Below are 22,394 nucleotides of genomic sequence, written 5' to 3'. Positions count from 1 at the left end.
TATAAACATTAATGAGGTCACCCCTCAGTCTCCTCTTCTCCAAGCTAAAGAGACCCAGCTCCCTCAGCCTCTCCTCATAAGGGAGATGTTCCACTCCCTTAATCATCTTTGTGGCTCTGCGCTGGACTCTCTCTAGCAGTTCCCTGTCCTTCTTGAACTGAGGGGCCCAGAACTGGACACAATATTCCAGATGCGGCCTCACCAGGGCAGAGTATAGGGAGAGGAGAACTACTCTTGACCTACTAACCACACCCCTTCTAATACACCCCAGGATGCCATTGGCCTTCTTGGCCACTAGGGCACATTGTTGACTCATGGTCATCCTGTTGTCCACTAGGACCCCCAGGTCCCTTTCCCCAACGCTGCTCTCCAAATGTCATTAAAGGATGAAATGTCATCCTCTTTCAAACATAAACCATTTGACATGTTTAAGGAGGAGAAGAGCTACAATTATATATTAGAAGCACTTGTTTTTTTCCTACAACTAGTTGCACACTCTGTGTTCTGTGATTCCAATAAGCGTAGCACTAACAAACTACTAATTAAGTGGAAAAAGTTTGTGTGTTTTCAGCTAGCAGATGGAGTTTGGAGGAAAACAGCAAAATTAGAGGTCCTAAAGGAGCTAGAATGATTTGTGTATTTCACTGCCATGGCCATTCATATGCTAGAGTTTTAGTCACTTTACTCTGTAATATCTTGTACAGATTATTTCTAATTCCATGTTCAGTGGTATCAGTATTTCTTAGCTGAAAACATCTATAAATATAAAACATTTTTTTCTCACTACCTTTTGCAAGGCCATGTATAGGCATTATTTTTCTTTCCTTGAGGAACTGTAAAAAAAATTTAAAAATAATAGAAATTACAGTAATAGAAAGTAATTTAAGAATTACTAGTGAACATCTCTAGTGAAGGACAGGTATCCAAAGAGTGAAGAGACTTTCTGTAAGGAGATGGGAAAGATTTAGTCTGATTTGCAGCCTGATAATACAATACCTTGTTATATTCTACCATCTCATTTCTGCACAGGATAGTAATGTAGTAAGGAAACAAACAGAGCTCATGGATTAGAATAAAGAATTGTATTACTTAATATAGTGGAAGTTCTGCAACCTCACAACAAACTCATTCATTTAAAGCATATAGTGCAATTACTTTAGTGATTTAATTTAGTTAGGATTTAGTGAGAACTACATTGCCCTCTAATTACTAAAAAATCCACAATCACTTATTTAAAAATAGATAGATTTAATTTAATAGAAGTAATCCAAAGAAGTTACTCAGAAATTCATTGTGGAGTATGACAAAAAAATCTTGCAGGGAAAAAAGCCCTTCCCTGAAGAAGAATACATTGGAAAAATATTCATTTGTGAGGGGGAGAGATACCAGGAATTTACTTTAACCTGAACCAAATTGTCATATCAATTATTATAAATAACATTGGTGGTCATATATCTGCCTTCATCTTCTGCAAGCTGGAAAGTTCTATGGACACTAACATATAGTCTAAGTATGGCAGGATCTTGGCTTTTAATGAATTTTGAGACAGTAATAAAAAATAACTTTACCATTGCTTTAAAATAAAGGAGCTACTAAATGAGTTCTTCTGATTTTTACTTTGTAGGGAGCATTTTATTTTTAAAAATCTAGATAATAAAGTTTTAAATCATCATGTCAGGGTAAAAAATCTTTTTGCAAGCCCAGAAAATTAAATACAAACTGAAAATGATAAATAAACTTTTTTCATCCAAATTTTTAAGATGACACTGCTGCCAATGTTGACAAACAATATGCTTTTGCAAAACTGAAAAGTCAAGGGAAAAAAAACATTTTCTGAATTGAATCACCTTTTAGTATTCGTCCCTGCATTTCATCAGCCAAACTGTTCACTTCATCGTGACTCAAGCATACATCCCCAAAGCATCTTATAAGCAATATACATAAAATCTGTACAGCATCCATGAATGCTTGCACATTGCCATGTATTTCCAAGTTTTTTTAGAGCTGCCACTCTTACTTCTTTTACAATAGGACACTTCCCACTTTTTGCTGTAGGACTAAGTATTGTTGTTCATCTCACGGTCAATAATCTTCCCCAATTTTTGTAATAATTTGTTACAATTAATTTTATTAAAGACTTACTGGTTGGCATATTGGATTAGAGTGTCAGTGAAATGTACCGTTTACTCTCCAAGATCTTGATTTACATTTAATCTTCAGAAAGGTCACTGGAATTTGCCTTGACATAACGTTAATAATAGGGAAACTTGAGTGCAAGAGAGCTAACTTCTTTAGAAGGATCACTGAGCTGCTCAGCATGTAAAGTTGTTCTTTTTAGTAATTAACAGTAAACTACAGAGGGATACATGTCTGGTGTTGTCCCAGAGTAATTATACTTGTCTATTGTAAAGTGCTATCAGAGATACAATGAATCTTATACTTAACACTCTTATACTTAATGTGGTGTTGATATACTCAATGAATATGAAAATTATTTATAAATCAATGATGTTTTTCTATTAAAGGCAAAAAAAATGTGTGATGCGGGAAGATTGTCAAAACTTATAGGAAGATTTGAAAAGTAGACCACTGAAGTGTGTAATGAAAACATTCCAGGAGAGTATATTTAAGAAAACTTAAATCTACCAGGCCAAACTAATTCCTGTCATTTGGTGTAGTTCCAACAAGTCTTTCTCATGTGTATATCTTTATTACTAGCTAAGATAGATTGATCTGTATCATGTTTGTAAGAGTAAATTATAGCTATTTGTACTAGAGTTATCTAGCAGTCAAGTGACAATTGCCTCAACCGCTTTAGCCTCAAAAGACACATGAAAAGTCCCGTCACACATTCTTGTCACATAACTTAAGGGCATTTACCTTAACTCTCAAACTAGAGTATTCCTTCATTGCTGAAGTAGTCTTCTCAGGGTCTCAGTTCCCTGAATTACTCTCTGGAAAAACAAGCCCCTAGAAAATGTAGTCTTAATTACGGTAGCCTAATCAAACCTGATCTGAATAAAATGTGAACTCACTGACTCTGAATTTAAAACAATTACTAAAGAAGCATGTATAGTAGCTGAATCAGAGAACAGAGAGATGGGCTTCACATTTTTATTTTCACATCTGGGTCCTATGTGACTGACAGATATTATGGTCTCCGGCATAGAATAAGTATCTAGTCTGGAGAAGAGTTGAGTCTCTTAATCATCAGATCAGTTTCACTTGTCATTAAGTTGCTCCACTTCAATACACAGAAAGTGAGGACAAGTACAGCCTGTGGACCACGGTGAAAGCACAGTGGAACACAGTGTCTACCGAACGGCAGTTTATGACAGAGGTTAAATGTAACAAAAGACACTGAGGAAGACTTGAACTCTAACTTTGAAATTTCTATTTTAAATTGATTTAAACATAGGTTAAAAATAAGCTGTAGAAAACGCAAAGGAAAAAAAATCAGCTGGAATTCTCTTACAGAAAGTATTTTATAATAAAATTTAAATATTTTTGTGATAGTTAAATCATGAGAGGGATGCAAACTCTTATTCTGCACATGCTTTCACAGATTTTGTGGTACTTTTGAAACAAGCATGAAATATAAATGAAGTAATGCAATTAAAAGAATAATCATAACTTCATTAAAACCCCAAATACAACATGTATTTTCTTCCTTAAAACTAAAAGAACTATGGCCATTTCAGTGTCATTCATAAAAATGGCCAAAAACCTTGACTATACTTATCTTCATTCTGGTGACATTGAGCAGTGATCAGGGAATATTTCACAGGAAGTTTTTACAAGGATCATAATCCCCATAATCTACAGCTTTCTGTGAGGAAACAGTCATCCTTGACAAACTTTTTTTAAACCATAGTGAGTCAGTTAAAAAAAAAACAAAACAAAATGAAACCCCAACAAAACGAATCACAAATAAGATCAAAATAACCTCAAAAAACATAATCTCTAATTGCCGCCTTCTCTTCCCCATTCCCATGTTCCTGTTGCTATCATCCCTGCCTCCTAAAGAAACACTAAAAACCAAATTCCACAGCAGGAATATCTCCTCAGGCTGACCTTTGTGCTGACCTGACAGTGCAAGGGCTCAGGACTAGTCTGGTTTGTTTTAATCCCTGCGCTGGGGTTCACTGACTGCTGCCTCCCCTGCTCCAGCTTCAGCTCTGGGAATGGCCCCTTTGCGGAGGAGATGACCCCATCCCCACCTCAGTCACTGCCTGACAAACCATAGCCCTTTGTGGGGGACAGCTGGGGACCACTGCCAGGCTGCAGCTGCCAGCCTGGGAGAAAGAAGCAGATAATGATATGAAAACATGTAGAAGTAAGATGAGATGGACCTTTGCGTGACAGGGGAGAAACTTCCAACATGAATGTCACACTCCTCCCAGCAAAGACCTCAGGATGCTGATGAATTGCTGCAAGCCTTGCCCCTTCTTGAGGGAAGTTGACATATTGCTCTTGGGACCAAGAGGAGCACTGGAAAGCTGAGCATAATACCAAAGTAAAAAATAGATAGTAGGAAGGTGTTTCTGTATAATATTTTTAGGGGCATTATTAATAAGGCTTTTGGTATTAATTTGGGCTATGGGTGTTAGTATTAGACAAACTGAACTATTAGGCTGTTAAAACACTAATTGTGCAAACAATAAATCTTCTCTCCATATATATATAGTGAAGTCCTTTTACAATTATGACCTTTTTCAAGTACTGTGGATGTAATTCACTGATTAACAGAACAGACCATTTTAAACTAAAGCACCTGGATGATGAAAATTCTAGTAAAGTGACTCCAAGCAAAGCCACCTAATTCTTACAGTATGTCCTGTCCCACAAGCGAGGAGGGAACTCATTATGGCCTGTAAAGAGGCTAATTAGACCATTGGGGAAGGCAGGAAATGTAGGTCTCCCTTACAGGAATATGTGAAAAAAAACAATAATCTCAAGTGCTCTGCAGAGGGTTGGTTTTTAATCACATCTCTCGCCTCATATCTTCCACTTAAGGATTAAAAAGCCCCCTAGATTCAACAAAACATATTCAAATGAAAAACTACTGCTCTTAATCCACAAAGCACTGTCTAGGGTAAGCACACTAAGCATTACCATTACAGAGGTAGTTAAGATATTGTTATTTCCTGCAGGTTGTGAATGAATTACATTAATTTTCTGTGCATCTTCAGAACAGGATCACAACATCCATCAGAATTTCTGAGACATCCTCTTTGTTAAAGGTGTTAATAGGCACCTCTTCTGGTGGACTCTGAGGCCTGAGGAGCCTCCTTCCCAGCTGCTGGAGCCCAGCCAAGTTCACCCAGAGGCCTGGGAGTCCCTCTGTCCTAGACCAATGGATACTGTTGTTGCTTTCCTGTTTGCAGGCTCAACCAGTAGCAAAGATGAACACGTATGCCAGAGACATGCAGGGAACACTAACAAAGCCAGCTATGTAGACTGCCTGCAGACAGGGTGCTGCCTTTAACAACACCCACATATAACACTACCATAACTCACGTAAAACATATGTACAAATAGCCAAATCCCAGTCCTCCTCTCTGACTGATCAGGATTGAATCTCACTAGTGAAAACACACAGCCCCTTACTCTCTAGTTCAAAAGAACAGACACATTCGTGGACCTCCTCAAATTGTAGCGTGTGATCTCAGCTCATCTAATATTGATGCCCAGATCCTGGGCCTTCTACTCACCAGGTAGCCCAGCTTGAAGTCTGCTGATGAATTACACATGCACATACATGCACGCGCACACACACGTGCGAATACATACACACACACCAAGTTAGAGGAAAATATAAAAATTCTGTTCTTCCCAGTGGCACCTGCCCAGGCACACAGGTCCTGTCGCTCTTGGTTCCCTCTCCACTTGTTGATGCTGGGACTCTCACCTGCTCCAGCTGGCACCAGGCATGGGAGCCACCATCACCCAAGGTCTGGCACTAAATTCACTCACTGCAGACACACACTCCTATGCTTTGTGGTGTCCCTTCAGCTGCTGATGCTAAGACCCTCATTCACTCCAGCTGCTGGCGCCACGGACATTAGGACCACTAATACCAATGGTCTAACTCCAATTGCAGACCCCAAATTCAGTCACTTTCATCTCTCCGGTTTCTGGCATCTAGACCTTACAGTATTCACAGATGGGGAGAGACTAAGATTACATGGAAAGACACTTATGAAAGGATTTAATAAGAAGAAAGGATAGACTACAGTGATTTGGTGCAGGGCTCAGTCAGAGAAGTTCACTGACCAGACTGCTCACAGACTACCAGCCGATTTTATACCTCCTCCCTCTCTGTACCCACCCCGTCCTTGTTTCACCGAGATCCCTTTCCTCTGAACATTCCTTAACAAGTTTAAGGGTGCAAATTCTGGTATGAATCGGAGTATGCAATCATAAGAACAATGGCATGCCTAATGTTAGCTGTTTGTTATTAATTTATATTAAAATTGTTCTTTCAGGAAGGAGTGAAGAGAATTTTGAGAGCTCAGGAAATGGACTAAACAATTAATAAAAAAAAAATACATAACTGAACATATATATTGCTAGTCCAATAGGGTCATTTTATCATTGTGAATACAACAACTTGGACAAAGAAACTTTTACTTATTTTTAATAAATACTTGTAAGAAATAATTGCAATTATAAATAAAAAATATTTTTTATTATAATTTATTTATGTCTCATAAATTTACAGTAACAAGAATATTTTATACTTTCATTCAGATCATGTGAACTAGTTACTGCCAGTGTCTTACTTCATTTTAGAAAAAAAGGTATGTCAAAGTTTATCAAATCTTAAACATCATTTGCACTATATTGGTATTGTTTGTCTTTTCTGTGCATAAGTTCAATATCAAAACCGAGGAATGTTTTGAATTTGTTGCCAACTTCACACACTTAGAACAGCATTCAAGATACAAGATTCATAATTATGCAGCTTGTCTTGCCTGAGAACACAATACAGGCATGAAGGAGTAACAACAGAAAAATATCTGTTTTTATAAAAAAATATCTGCTTCCACATGGGTTGGGATTTTTTAGGTAACTATTCTTGAAATTGCCTTTGTACTAGCAAACACTTTTACACAGGATCACAGGAAGGAACATAGACTTAAAACAACCACATTTGGTCAGAAAATAATTGCAAATTTGTACTGTATGTTAGTCAATCAGTCCTGTTGCAAGGTATGTTGATGTATCACGTACTTTTGTGTTACAGCAGGACCTAAGGCAATTTATATTAGAACAGGAAAAAAGAGGTAAATTCCTGAAAGTCTGCTTTCTCCTCCTGTGATACCTATTACGCTTAGAAACGAGGAAGTATCTAGATTTTCTTTTAGCTAACTGAAGAACAAAAAGGAAGATAATTCACACTCATAGTCGTCTTTTCTCCTTCGCAATCCTTACCAGCTACTTGGAGAGTAGATTGCAATGATTACTGCCATCCACCAGAGTTGAGTGTATTGAACTGTTTTCATGTCGTTATAGGTTTGGATTTACTGTATCTGGAAGGGTGTTCATTCTCTCTCTTCCCCTCCTCTCCCTCATTAGGTCAAAATTGCAAGGAGACAAAAGATTTTTGTGGGGAAAATTTCATAAGCAATGTGCCCACTTACGAAAGTAAGTGTTGTACAAAGATATAGACCATGCATGGGGGGAAAGCTAGTTCTGGAAAACTTTGCTGATGTACTTTCCTCTTTTGAAAAAAAAAGACCTTTTTTTTCAGTTTTCGCGGAATAACGCTGACCATGACACCCTCTACAGTAAAAAAAAGGGATGAAAACGAGAGCAATATAAACCAGATTTACTAGGAATTTAGAATTAAGCATGTTCATCCCATTTTTAAAAATATAGTTCTACACAGACTTAACTAAAATGTCAACAAGCATGTTCAGTCTTTCACTATGAAAATAAAGATTTGCTCTTGGATCCCTCTTATTCCCTTATGCCTTTTTTTTTTCTCCTGTGCTTGTTTTTCTTTTAACTCTGCAACTCAATGTAATGATTTATTATATTCTGTGATTGCCAGGGATAAGTGATGCTTCTAAGAAACCGACATTTTAAAAACTTTTACTGTCCTTATATATTCAAGCATTATTTTATACTTGGCTCGTTCTTAAAGAAAGTTCTTCTGAGTATTGATACTTCTTTTATATCAACACAGTAAATCTCTGCTGTGAAGTACAAGAATAAATAGTGTTTTAAGTCTGGTTACTATCCTGATCCCCAAGAAAAAGTGTTTACGATAGGATGGCTTTAGATACATTTTCTGATTCCAGCTTTTCTCATTAAAGCATCTTATAGATCCAATATATCATAAGTAAACTGATTAGCTTCTGAGAGTTGGGTTTTTTTTAATCAAGACAAACCACTAAATCATGAGATTATTGACTCTTTAAATTATTTCCATCTTATTTTTCTAGGACATCTATTAAGAGGATGCTGAAATTATGAATACAGGTGTCATGATGATTCTAAATCATCCAGCAATCATCTGATCTTATTCTTGCAAACTCTGTATTTGAGAACCAGTGAGATACTGATTATGAGTCTTCCTTTGTCATACTGCCAACAGAAGAAAGGTACTTATAGATAGGATCCAATTATGAAAAACCTCTATCATTTATATTATTCTACTTTAGTACACAACTATTTTAGAATAGTCACATGGAAGTCTGATTTCTTTATTTTACAAAACCTATTTAAAAAAAAATCTGAGGAAATTAAAAACTGTGCAACCATCATCTAAAAATAACTGTATCAGTAAATCAAAAGTTCACACTATTATTATAACACAGAAAACCATTACTACAAGACAGGAAACAAAGGTGTTTCTTACCTGTAAGGCCCTTGTCACATTCACAAAGAAAAGTGTTTGGAGTAACATTGCTGCAGTTACCATTGAAACACGTATGTGACTTGCATTGTCCAACTATTTCTGTACAATTTTTACCTATTTAAAAGGGATAATAGGAACATTGAACTTTAGTAAATATTTATATTTTTTCCTGAAATGTAAAGTTTATATGTAAAATAAACCACTGTATTTAATAGATTGGTGGTTGGATAGATAGGTATTTATGCTAATGTTGGTTGCTAGTTTTCACCAAAATTACTGAAGTTCTAAAGCAAGGCAGAAACATATTCAGCTCCTGTAATATGAGCTACTGTGCTCAACCTCATCTGCCATATAGTTACAAATTCACATATAGCCTAAAATGCAGAAATGCTGTTAGTACTGTAGTATTTCTTTCTTTTTGACATGCATCTGGTTCACATTTTCTTCCAGCACTGCAAACAAAAGAAGTTCTTATGTGGAATCCAATTTGACTGATTTTTTTTTAATATGCAGCTTTCCAGAAATTACAATTCCAATTATAAATTGTTTATGCTATTACAGCATATGGGTCTAAATAGTGTATAATTATGCTTGGCACTTGAATTATTGCTATGACATTATTCACACTTCAGCAACTTTTCAAATTTCTAATAGACTTTGTATTACAGGAGGCACTTTTTTCTTCTCTTACTCTTGTATAGCCATGCACATATTATATGATGGCTTAATCTCCTGATTGTTCTTATTTACATACAGCTTATTTACTGGACCATTATTGCCAGCACAAAATTATGGCATAAGCCAACACTGTCCCATATAGGCTAACAGACTATTTTAGGCATTGTTTTTTGATAACATTAAGCGTGATGATTGCTTTTAACAGAATTGCTTGTGAATCTCTCCATTAATTCGAATTAAAGTAATACGAGATACTTTTTGATATTATTGTTTTCAAAGCACTTTACACAGCCCCCAGAAATCATAAAAGAAATAGAAAACATACTGTATTCCATCAATGTTTTCCACTATTTTACTAAACTTTGAATAACTGTAAAAATATTTTTCTCATAACATTTACTTATTCATACCTGCATAATCTTCTATTTGCAAAGGCATTAGTAACCAAATTATTATGCAGTTTGAAAAGCGATTAAAAATGAATTACAGCAAACTTTATGCAACATAACCTTCATTTGTGTGTTCTATGAACCTCACTTGTTCCTGACTCATCAGCTGTGTTTCATAGCATAACATCGCTACTGTGAGAGCACAGAAGTGCAGTCCATGAAAGGAACATTGCTAGACAAGTACAAAAAGAGCTACAACAATCCTTTTTGTGATGTGAATGAATATTTCTAGTACTTTCTAAAGGATTCCTGAACTCCATTGGTCTGAATGCATGAACAATATACCCATTATTTCCTTCATCCCCTTTTCTTCCTACATATAATGGAGACAATGGTTAGGTAAGAACATATCTAATCATGCTGTACTCTCTGGTAGTCCAATTCCAAACTCAGATACAGTTTCTCCAATGGGTTTTGGGTAAGTACTGTAATATTTCCTGGATAGAAATAGGTGAAATTTTTTCATTTGTGAAATATTTAGTTTGGTGATAAAAGTATGCCTAGCAAACTCCTTTTGAAAGGAACTTTACAGTGCAAAACAGTCTGGAAGAAAAGAGTAAGTATTTTATTTTTCTTGCTCTTCTAATTAAATGTTTGACTTTTCAATTAAAAACAAATTTTGATTTTAAAAATTTAATGTAATTTAAAAGGTCTTTAAACTGAAAAGGGAGGTTTTGTGGCAGGTTGAATGAAATGTTCATTTCAACAAAACCATCTGCACTTTTTCAACAGTTTGTTAACTATTTTTTTAGGGACCTTACTACAAATTATTTATGTTATTCAGTGTAAAAACTTGAACTGCTGAATAAACAAACAAAAAAGAGTTGCTTCTGTAAGTTCACAAGTACTTACCTATGTCTCGTGCTTAAGTGGGAAAGAAGCATGATAAGAACTTACTCAGTGGTCCCCCACAATGTACACATGAATGTAAGCAACTACAAACTGTATTCAAATGGCTGCACAGTCTCCTATAAGTGACTATATGTAAAACAGACTCAGTGCAGTCGTGGTAGTGGCAATGGACAAATTATACAAAAACCTTGCTAATGATATTCTTACTGTTTTATTATCCATTAAGGAAAATGTATTATCTATGTAACATTTATTCCTAGAGAAAAAAAGAAATACCTGAAAACTGTGGAGGACACGTGCATTCATAAGAATCTTCAGAAAGTTCTGATTTCTCAGTGCAGGAGGCATTGTTGTGGCAAGGTTTAGTGGAGCACATATCAAACTTCTGGCAGAATCTTCCAGAATACTGTGAGAAACAATGGCAATTATATGCTTTTTCCCAAACATGGCTTAGACATTTTCCATGCCCAGAGCATAGTGGTGCATTTGGAGACTGTTGACAAAACTGCTGCTTCACGGTTATGTTCAGACGAAGGCCCATGTTGCACAATAGCGGGCCTCTCTTATGAAGCTCTGCAAAGTAATGAGTTCCAACACCAAGCCAGTTAAGGTCAACTTGGTGCAGTCCTCTTATCTGGCAAACAAAAATCAACTGCTCTTGAAGAAAACTGGCTTTAGGGCAGTTAATAAATTCTTCCTTGGAGACATTTACCAAATTCATTCCATAGGACTGAAAAGATGGCTCGGAGGAGATGAAGAGACTATCACCTAATTGAAGCTGTAAGGGGCATATCTGAGGGACACTGAGATTTTGTTCTTCTGAGATTTCCCCTGTAATGCTTTTATTCATATTCCAGCATTCGGTGTAAAAGTCTGAGCAGACATTTTCCCTTAGTGTCCATTTTATTACACTAGGTTTTGGTTCCACTCGCCATTCAGCAGTCATTTGTCTCTCACAAATTACCTGCCCATTTACAATGCATAGTTGAATAAAGCATGCTAACATGTGAACTGCTGATTTTGTAGTCATTGTTGTCACAATGGAGTCACAAATGGGAATTGTCTTTCACACCTGCTTCATTACTGAGGATAGGTTCAGAACACTTCTTCCTTAAGGTTCATCTGTATTTTCCATGGTAGCCTAGGAATTCAAACAGAAAAATATTTCTGTTTTCACACCAAATACAGTTGAATATCAAAGCCTCATTACAAAAATAGAAAATATACAACAAAACAAGGTCTACATCTAATTACACTGATGTGAAACTGGAACAAGTCCAATTAACTGATTGGACTACATCGCTGTAACTAAAGTTAGATTTTTCCTGTTTCTATTCCTGCTAAAGCTTTGATTTTCATTTCATAAATTTCATTGTACTTGCATATGGAAGAGAAAGAGCTTAAAAGTCTACTTTCTGTATTCCCTCCCTCTGTTGAAAAAAACTAATGATAACCAAGTTAAAATAGGACATCTGTGGCGAAACTAAGAATTAAACCAGAACATCTAAGTTCTAGTCATGAGCTTTAACCATAGATGTTTTCCTGATAAAGATTTGTCATTAATTTATGATAAAAGTAGGTATTCTGAAGATGTAGGCACATGAATTATGGCTTCAATGAAGAAAACATACAAACACATCCTCAAGTCTTTTATGTTCACATACACTCAGCAAAACACGTAATTAAATCCTTAGTTTTCAAAGTATATATCTGAAAACCAAAGGTTCTTAATCATATGCTTGAAGTTTTTGATGTATCACAGTCAGCCAGCAGACTACAGAGTCCTTCAGGACTATTTAATTTACAGAAAAGCCTTTTTTTGGTCCTTAAATACATCTGGCAATTTTTATTACGTGAAGATGGGTGGTTACAGAACAGAAAGAAAACCAAAATATGATTATGAAGCTTATTCTTGGAGTCATACTGAAAATCACAGAATCACAGAATCACAGAATCAATCAGGTTGGAAGAGACCTCTGGGATCATCGAGTCCAACCATTGCCCTGACACCACCATGTCAACTAGACCACGGCACTAAGTGCCATGTCCAGGCTTTTCTTAAACACATCCAGAGATGGTGACTCCACCACCTCCCTGGGCAGCCCATTCCAATGTCTAATGACCCTTTCCGAGGGTCATTATGATGATGAAAACACAATATGATGTTTAATACCTTAGAAATTGTCAAAAGCTTTGAGTTAGTAACAGTTTAGTTTGCCTTAAATAGAATGTTTTTTCTCCCTTTTAGTTCTATAATACATTTTTTTTCTCAGTATATTTATCTTACACTTTAAGATAGTGGCTTCTAAACGGACTTTTACAAATGAGAAAATTGTTGTAAAGAATAAACTGTATCTTACAAGGGAAGACATTTAATACAAATAAACAATTGCATTTATATTTTGAGATTTGTTTATATCATTTTCATCTTTACATGGCATGTGGAATACGTGAGATGTGTATATTTCTACACTTACACACACTTGGTGCCTCTCTAAATTGCACATGGATTATGCTACTGCTTTAATTAAATCATTTCATTGAATGTCCTCCTCTTCCTCCATGTACTTCAAAAATATTTTGGAGCACACTTTAGACTATGTTGAAAGATCAAAGTAGGACAGGAAATATAATGTTTGTGGAAACCATGAGTGGAGAATGTTAAATGACTCAGCGAGCTGTTGAAAATTATAGGATAATATCAAAATGTGGTATTCAGTCCCTCCTATTGTCATCTAAATTGCAATGAAAACATCTAAAATTTGGCTATGTCCTATTAGAAAATTGCTGTGCATATGAACCTGTCCCAATGACCTTTGTGCAACAGTATGACCACCACTGTTTAAGCCTTTGAAGATACCAGAAAGGTGTAGGCTATGACTAACAAGTAGTAATAAGAGCAGACTTCAGGCTTAGAATATTAAACTCAGAAGGGGCAGAAACTAGATTTTGATCCTTCTCCCAGAATAGTTTTTGTACAAATTTAATTACTGAATCCCAATTATACCTTCAACAGTTAAAGTACTCTAGCCACTTAGCTCCACACCCAGTCAAGTATGCTAATTTCTAATTCCTCTCTCTGTTTCTCTATTTGCACCGCTGGGAGTTAATTCCCCATAGAAAAAAAAAAAAAGAACATGGATCTGCAAGAAAACTACTGGCCTTGTTACAGAATACTCATAGTCTTTCTATTTTGAAACCATTCCATTATCTTCAGAATCTCATTATGTTCAATGATACCATTAGATAATGTGCTATTAAATGTGTAGTTTGGATCATTTAGCATTTTTTCTTTTAAGGTAACAGTGTTGAACTATTATATCCATTATAGCTGCTATTACATCTGTCACTATTATCAGGTATAAAAGTCTATGCTCTATATTACTGTATATTTAGAAATCCTACATTCAGCAACCCATCTTTACATAACTTTTTCGCAATGAGATTTTCTCAGGGGTTACTAGAATAGATGTTTATAAAAGGTTATTTGTCTTTTTAGACAGTTCAAAAAGAAAGCTGTTGCATGTGTAATGCAGAATAATTCTTGCCCACTTATATTTTGCCATTCATTCACGTAATTATGCATAATTCTGATATCACATAGAGGCTTCATTTTTACTGATAAATAAGATGTGCTTCCTCACAATATTTGTTTGGAATAAAACTTCTGAACTATTGCAAAATAAATTATCACTAGTATTATAACAGTTGGTACTCTGCCTTCACAAAAATCATTACTACTCTTTACAAAACTGAAAGATTATTATGGGAATACTAGAATTAATAGTGTTAAGTAAACAAATACATCTTGTAAAAGCAGTGGGAAAAACAGGGGAAGATGGAAAAGAAATACCAAGAGAGAACAAAGATTGTTTTTTTAGCAATAAAATCAAGAGGAAAAAAGTTATATAGTAGAGTATGAAAAGTAGAGCTATGCATGAAATAGTGTTACAATATTTACATGACTTACTCAGAAAATCAGCCAAGAAATTAAATATCTGCAATATGCTGATGACATGTCATGAGACAAAATTATGTTATGAGTTGAAATTTGAAAGTGATTATGATAACTTATATTTTAGGTGTGCTTTAGGCAAAGAGAAAATCTTCCTGTCTACAACCCCAGATACTACCGTGAAACTGATGGAGACTAAGAAAAGTCCGAGACTGGGATTGTATGGACACGCAGTAAGACACTTGAAGAAAATTTAACTCTTAAAATTACATAAGGCTGGGTGAAAAACAGCACAATGCTCCATTTTATACTAAAGGAGAACTAAAGCAGAAAGGTTTATGCATAACCCCAGGGAAGTAATTTAAAAGCAAAAATGAATCCCAAGCTATCTGCATTCCAGTCAAGCATCTTAAAGATTATGTTTTCCTTCAATTAATAAGAGTTATTAAATACTAAAGACAAAATTAAAGTACATTTTAAGCAAGATTGGAGAAATACCCACAGAAGATATCTGACTCTAAAAACATCTCAGAAAAAAAGAACATGTCAAAGAAGAGAATAAACCAGAAAATGTTTAGGAACATTGTGTTACCGTGTTGGGGCCAGGAATGAACTTCCTCTTGCTACCTCCCTGCACATCACACACTTTGCAGACTGCCTGGCTGTTCTTGAAGTCAGCTCTGATAGGATGGGGCTGTGACCTTGGATCAAACTGCTGTGAAAAGAGCTGAGAGGGAGGGGGGGGGGGGGGCGCTTGCTGGAGGTCCCTCACCTCACTCAGGAGCTGCATTTAAGCTCAGGTTCTCGCCCTTGGTCCTCACCTGGGCTATGCTGCAAGTGGGCTGGCACCTGACCTTATACCTTGCTTACCAGGGCCTCAACCCTGACCCAAATATTTGACTTATTGGCTTCATCTCAGGACCTGTCACTTTGGTGTGAACCTGCCTGGGAACCACTGGACTGTTGGCTGGCTTTGAGTGCCATTTGCAGACCTGCTCTCTGCTTCTCGCAGGGGTGCTGTGGGCAGTGTCCCTTGTCACTAAGGTCACTGTCACTCCCCACTCCCAGCACCCCTCCGTTGCCCATACTTGCTGCTGCCTGGGACTGTGATATCACATTTGCTTTACTTCTGATGCATATTTAAAAACACCAAATTTAAGCATTACTTAATATGTACACATAATATAGGAAATGCTGCAAATTTTACTGCCTGCACAATTTGACTTCCACCCTCTGTGTGTTTTACAATACATGCTAATTGTCTCGACGACATAGCAAGTGGTCCTTTGTACCCTTATATTTTTAATCACAAACTTAATAATTCTTAGGGAATGATGCATTATTTATGCCAATCATCATTCTTTGCAAATGATCCTTTCCTTATTTATGATACGCCATTCAAAACATATAGTTTGCTGAATTATTAATTTGCTAATAAGATTTTCTAGAAGTTGAACATGCTAGACAGTGAATTTCCTCCACCTCAAAATATAGAATCCTTATTTCTACTTTATAGGTATACTATATCTACAGACAAAAAAAAGTCCACAGTGGTCCTCAATTTCTAAAAGAGAAACAACAGAAACTACTAATGCAGTTAATTCCTTAAAAGGAGTCTTAAAAGAGGGCAATGGTGTTAAATGCTCATAGAAAAAGCAGAGATTATCTAAGAATACTGTATTGGAGACAGAAAAAATGTGTACCATTAATCAAGGCTTGAAAAGACATGAAAGGGAGCTGGTGTGGCTAAACTGAAGGGTGTGGGAAGGAAAGCAAGAAGCAGACTTTAGAATCTGCAATTGCCTATAAATAAATGAAATAAAACCATCACAGATTCTGGTAGATTAAATGTGAAATCATGACAGCTAATAAATTAGAGTCAAGTAAAATTCCCTAGCTCGATACTGTCATGTCTACAATGATATTGTACAGATGGGTGAGTAAAAGACTAGCCATCAGAAAGCCCCGATAACTTCAGCACTGGCTGCATCGCCAATCCTTCTGTCTATAGATAGTATAAAAACACTAGAGGGAAGAAAACAATTCAAAGAGCAAGTAACTATCAAAACCAACAACAAATCTCTAGAAAGACAGCAGTAATAGCCTAACAGAGAGCTTCCATGACCACAGACATTCTGGGTACAAAAGGAACATTCAAGGAGCTCTTTAGAAAAAATAAATTGTATGTCTTTAAATTCACTATGAAAGAGTTTGATGAGGCTGGTACAAATGATTTGTTACAGTTTGAAGTGTTGACAGAAGATGTTTAAAACAAAATAAACAGAATCAACAGCAACAGTGAACCAGGCCCCATGAAATACACAGTTCTAAGGGAGCTCACGAATTAAATAGATGTACTTATTTTTGTGTATAAACTCTTACTGAAAAATACCTTGGTATGAAACATTGGGGAAGAGTCAATATGACTCCTGCAAAGCAAAGTCAGGCCTCAAGAGACTTATCAGAGTTCTCTGAGGTTTCGTCATAAACAGAATATTACAAAATCACTCTAAAAAAATTGGGATTGTGTCTTTGTCTGTTAAGGTATACTTGCTGCAAAATAAGAGGAAAGTAATGTATCTGTAGAAGAATCAAAACATGTTAGTCCATTCTCCTAGTTGAGTGCCCTCCTACAGTCTTTCTTAATGACTGGTGAAACTTGAGTTATTTTCTGTTCAGTATTATCACTTTTTGGGGGACAGTTGAAAAGTGGATTCCTGTGAGTTTAGTTTATCTTCTTATTGATGATGGATGGAGATGACAGAAGGATGAAGGAAAGTTTCGTGTTTGGGGGAGAAGGTTCAAGAGACTGGTGAGGCAGGCACAGTAGGGAGCTGGGTGCTTGCAACTCTTTGTAGTCATAGGCCACCAAAGCGATGACAATACTTTCTAAGGACTGAAGCAGACAGAGTGTGAGGCAAGCCAGAAAGTCATTGAGATTACCGGAATTGGTGATTTGCACAGTGCAATAGGTAAGAGCTGTTAATAAACCCTTTCTATGTATGTTCTGTCTTCCTTGATTTTCTCTGCTAAAAAGCTTATAATCAAACATGTTGTTTGAATAAAACATGGCTTTATTTCTTAACTTAAAACCTTTGGGGGAGCTTGCTTGAATAGATGGTCTATGCAAAGTATGCCTGTGGAAAGTAAATCTGCTTCTCCAGTTGAGGGAGGATATGTCAATATACTTGTCTCTGTCAATATACTTGATGCAGCACCTTTTCCTACATTCTCCAAAGAACTCACATTGTCCTAGGATCTACGTGCTGTTGTGCTACTAATGCAGTGGCACAGTGGATCATATTCACATTTGGTGAAAACATAGTCACAATACAAACTAGAGAAGAGAATTTGGTTATCCAAAATGATTGAATATTATATGCTAATTCTAGTTGTTAGAAACGTTATTCAAATTTTCTTAGGGAAACATTAATTTCTTTCTGTAAAAGGCTGAGCAATGAAACAGATAAAAGTACTGCTAACGTAATTAAATTACATATGGTGACATCAGCCCATTTTGTAATACAGCGAATTGGCTGGATGGTCGCACTCAAAGAGTTGCGGTCAACGGCTCGATGTCCAAGTGGACACCAGTGACGAGTGGTGCTCCTCAGGGGTTGGTATTGGGACTGGTCCTGTTTAACATCTTTGTCGGCAACATAGACAGTGGGATTGAGTGCACCCTCAGCAAGTTTGCCGAAGACACCAAGCTGTGTGGTGCAGTCGACATGCTGGAGGGAAGGGATGCCATCCAGAGGGACCTTGGTAGGCTTGAGAAGTTGGACTCTGAGAACCCCATGAAGTTCAACAAGGCCAAGTGCAAGGTCCTGCACATGGGTTGGGTCAATCCCAAGCACAAATACAGGCTGGGTTGAGAATGGATTGAGAGTAGCCCTGAGGAAGAGGACTTGGGGGTGATGGTTGATGAGAAGCTCACCATGAGTCGGCAATGTGCGCTTGCAGCCCAGAAGGCCAACCGTATCCTGGGTTGCATCAAAAGCAGCGTGGCCAGCAGGTCGAGGGAGGTGATTTTGCCCTTCTACTCCGCTCTCGTGAGACCCCACCTGGAGTACTGTGTTCAGCTCTGGGGCTCCCAACATAAGAAGGACGTGGAGTGGTTGGAACGAGTCCAGAGGAGGGCCATGAAGATGATCAGACGGCTGGAGCGCCTCTCCTACGAAGACAGGCTGAGAGAGTCGGGGCTCTTCAGCATGGAGAAGAGAAGGCTCCAGGGAGACCTTCTAGCAGCCTTTCAGTACCTGAAGGGGGCCTACAGGAAAGCGGGAGAGGGACTTTTTACAAGGGCATGTAGTTATAGGACAAGGGGGGATGGTTTTAAACTGAAAGAGGGTAGATTTAGATTAGATATTCGGAAGAAATTCTTTACTGTGAGGGTGATGAAACACTGGCACAGGTTGCCCAGAGAAGTTGTGGATTCCCCCTCCCTGGCAGTGTTTAAAGCCAGATTGGATGAGGCTTTGAGCAACATGGCCTAGTGGAAAAGTGTCCCTGCCTGTGGCAGGGGGGTTGAAACTAGATGATCTTTAAGGTCCTTTCTAACCCAAATCATTCTATGATTCTATGATTCTATGAAATCACAAAATGTGAAGTACGTAACGCTCAGCTTATTGGAATATTTACATTAGTTTCATTGAGTTTGAATTGGGACTTCTATGAATGACAGATAAAACCATCAAAAAGGAAAGGTTAACACATCATGCAGTAATAAGCACTGTATCATGAGTACAGTTAGACCTTGAATGTTAGCATTTCTCAGTTGAATATAAGACTACTATACCACGAAAAATTCTATATGCAAAAGTATTTATGTGTGTCCAGTAATGCTTGATTTTATACTAAATCTGACTTTCAGTGTACTATTAGCTTTTTGTTTTATATATTGCAATGAACTAATTTTCAAAGTTAAACAAATATGCTATTATAAATAAATATTTTCAATATATTTTGCTTTCTTCAACTGTAGTTAAAGTTTCACTGAAAAATCTAGATGCAGTTGGATAGTTGATTGTATCTTGTCTTTAAAAGCCTAAAATTTTCATGAAAATGTTCCCAGCACAGGTTAGTAATTATTCAAATTGCTAGACTTAGAAAAGATCAATTTCCGATCGTATACAGTTTCTTACAAATAAAAAATAATTACAGAGATTTCACAAACAATTTTGTCTTTTAATCTTGTTTGTAGGATTTTTCAATACTTTTTCCTTTTTTTTGCTAGGAAAAGTGGCATATTTCTAAATTTGGAAAGTAGTCACTAAGACAACTCATACTAAATTAAGATAAACTGTACATTAACTGCTCTGGAGATGTATTCTTAAGAATCTCATTCTTCTATATCTTTTACACATTCAGTATTTAAAATCTGGAACTATATTAAGGACATAAGTCACTTGTGCAGAGCAAATTGATCTTTACTGCACTAGACGTGTATATTCACAAATAAATTTCAAATCGATTATCACTTTGTTTCCATTTTATTGAGATATTTGAGTTCCTATAGCAGGTATTTTATAGGTGTGTTTACAGTAACTATTTCATTAAGATCAGAAATATACTTCCGAAACCAACTACAAAGCATCCCCTCTTAGCATACTTTACTTCACATAATGCAGCAGTCTCAGAACAAGTGAATCTTCAGATGAAGCAAACTTGAAATAAACACTTCAAGAATGTACCTAGTGCACTCCAGCCACTAATGGGTGGTTGATCCATGTGTGTAGGGCTAGTCTGCAGTAACACCCCTGGAAGAATAGAATGGATATCAGGTAGCGGTATCATGTAGCTTCACTGCTTGTGTTGGTTTTGGCTGGGATAGAGTTAATTTTTTTAAACCACAACACTGCTTCACTTTAAAAATCCTCTCTTATTGCTCCACACTGCTTGAAAACGTAGACACACCTGTGAACTAAATGTGAACTAAACCAGAACTCATTTCCTAAACTATTCAAGGAGTTAAACTCTGTTGTATTCAACAGAATTGTTCCCTAATTAGAGCAAAGGAATTAAGTCCATCATGTAGACTAATCTCCCTGAAAACTAGCATAAATCTTGAAAAGAAAATTCATTTTTGCCACCTCCAGCTAATTTAGGTCCAGGGAATTGGCCTCAGCACTGTGTTAGAGAAAGTATTAGCCCAATTTATTCATTCTTAAGGAACCATATTAGTCAAGGATTGCTTGACTATTGCAGTCTATTGTCTCTGTAGTTGAGGATAGAAAGAAAGAACAAGATTATTGGTGACTCCTAGATGTCCTACTTAACTGAAAAATGAATCAGCACAGGAGTAAGCCAGATGTTAAAGGAAGGCTCAGTTCTCTTTTGAATTTGTATCAAAGTATTCAGAAAGGATAATAGGACTATAGTTTCACTTTTGTCTTTTGTTTGTAATTTTTTCTTTTTTTTTTTTAATGCTAGAAGGCATTTTTTCCTTTATAAAATAGACCCTTATTCTACTAAATGGTTTAAAAAAAGACTGAAATTATTAGCAATACCTAAGAACCAAACACTATTATTCTGGAGCTAGAAAAGCATTAAAATATAGTAATAAGGTAGGAAGTAAAAAATGTAAGGTACAATACCTATGTCTATAGTAATAATAAAGTATCAGTTTATTTTATCAATTCTGGGATTGGGAAAATACTTTGATTTTTTATACTGTTAAACTGTTAGACTGGTTCTTGGAACAATTGTGACCATTACCAACTCATACTTTAACAGTCAGTTCTCAAGCACAATTTGAGACAGATGTCAGGCCAAGAATCATTCCCAACAGGCAGTCAGAGTGCAGATACATGTTCTGGAAGCTAAGAAAAGTGATAGTTTGGATAGGTTTAAGCCTCAGGAATACATAACAGTCTCTGGAAATATTGTTACTAGAAAAATGCCTTCAGACCTTTAATGCAGGATATGATTATACTATTTCAGGGAGTTGGAAAGCACAAGACAAAAGTCAATGTCTATGTCTACCTGAAAAAATAATTACTCAGAACATATGACCCAGAATATATGCCCAGAATATATGACTGATGTTTTACTAGTATTTTGAAATATGTTATATATAAAAGCAAAATAATTGGAGCTGTGAATAATGACAATAAATTAAATTGTATGACTCACAATATTAAAGGGTTTGAGTGATAATTATTAGTTCAGTAGTGTTGCGTTTTACTTAATCCTAGACATTATGAATTCAGATTCAGCAACTACATTTTCCTTGTAAATATTCCGTACCTGTCATACATGTCCTAACAGAACATGCAATATGTAATCACAGATAAATATTTAGGTTAACATAGAGATGAGATGTCATGCTTAGCATATTGCATAAATAGAATCATAGAATCATAGAATCATTTAGGTTGGAAGAGACCTTCAAGATCATTGGGTCCAACTGTAAACCTAACACTGCCAAGTCCACCACTAAACCATGTCCCTAAGCACCCCATCTACTGATCTTTTAAATACCTCCAGGGATGGTGACTCCAATACTTCCCTGGGAGGGAAGTGCATTCACGCAGGGAATGTGTATGCACTATAAGGAACAATGTTTATAATGTATATTCCTAATGGGTCT

General features: G+C 36.4%; 1 protein-coding gene across 1 annotated transcript in view; it reads right to left on the bottom strand.

The window, feature by feature from the left end:
- The window catches only part of EYS (eyes shut homolog), a 1,023,158-nt gene extending 1,011,175 nt beyond the window's left edge, over positions 1 to 11,983 (bottom strand). Inside the window, 4 exon segments of the mRNA XM_068405393.1 lie at positions 8,870 to 8,983; positions 11,125 to 11,896; positions 11,898 to 11,966; positions 11,969 to 11,983. Coding sequence (XP_068261494.1) covers positions 8,870 to 8,983; positions 11,125 to 11,896; positions 11,898 to 11,966; positions 11,969 to 11,983 — 970 coding nt within the window.
- Between the last annotated feature and the right edge of the window lie 10,411 nt (positions 11,984 to 22,394).

The sequence above is a fragment of the Nyctibius grandis genome, chromosome 1, assembly GCF_013368605.1.
Source record: "Nyctibius grandis isolate bNycGra1 chromosome 1, bNycGra1.pri, whole genome shotgun sequence".
In the NCBI taxonomy this organism is placed as follows: Eukaryota; Metazoa; Chordata; class Aves; order Nyctibiiformes; family Nyctibiidae; genus Nyctibius; species Nyctibius grandis.
This window is presented reverse-complemented; position numbering and strand designations above follow the sequence as displayed.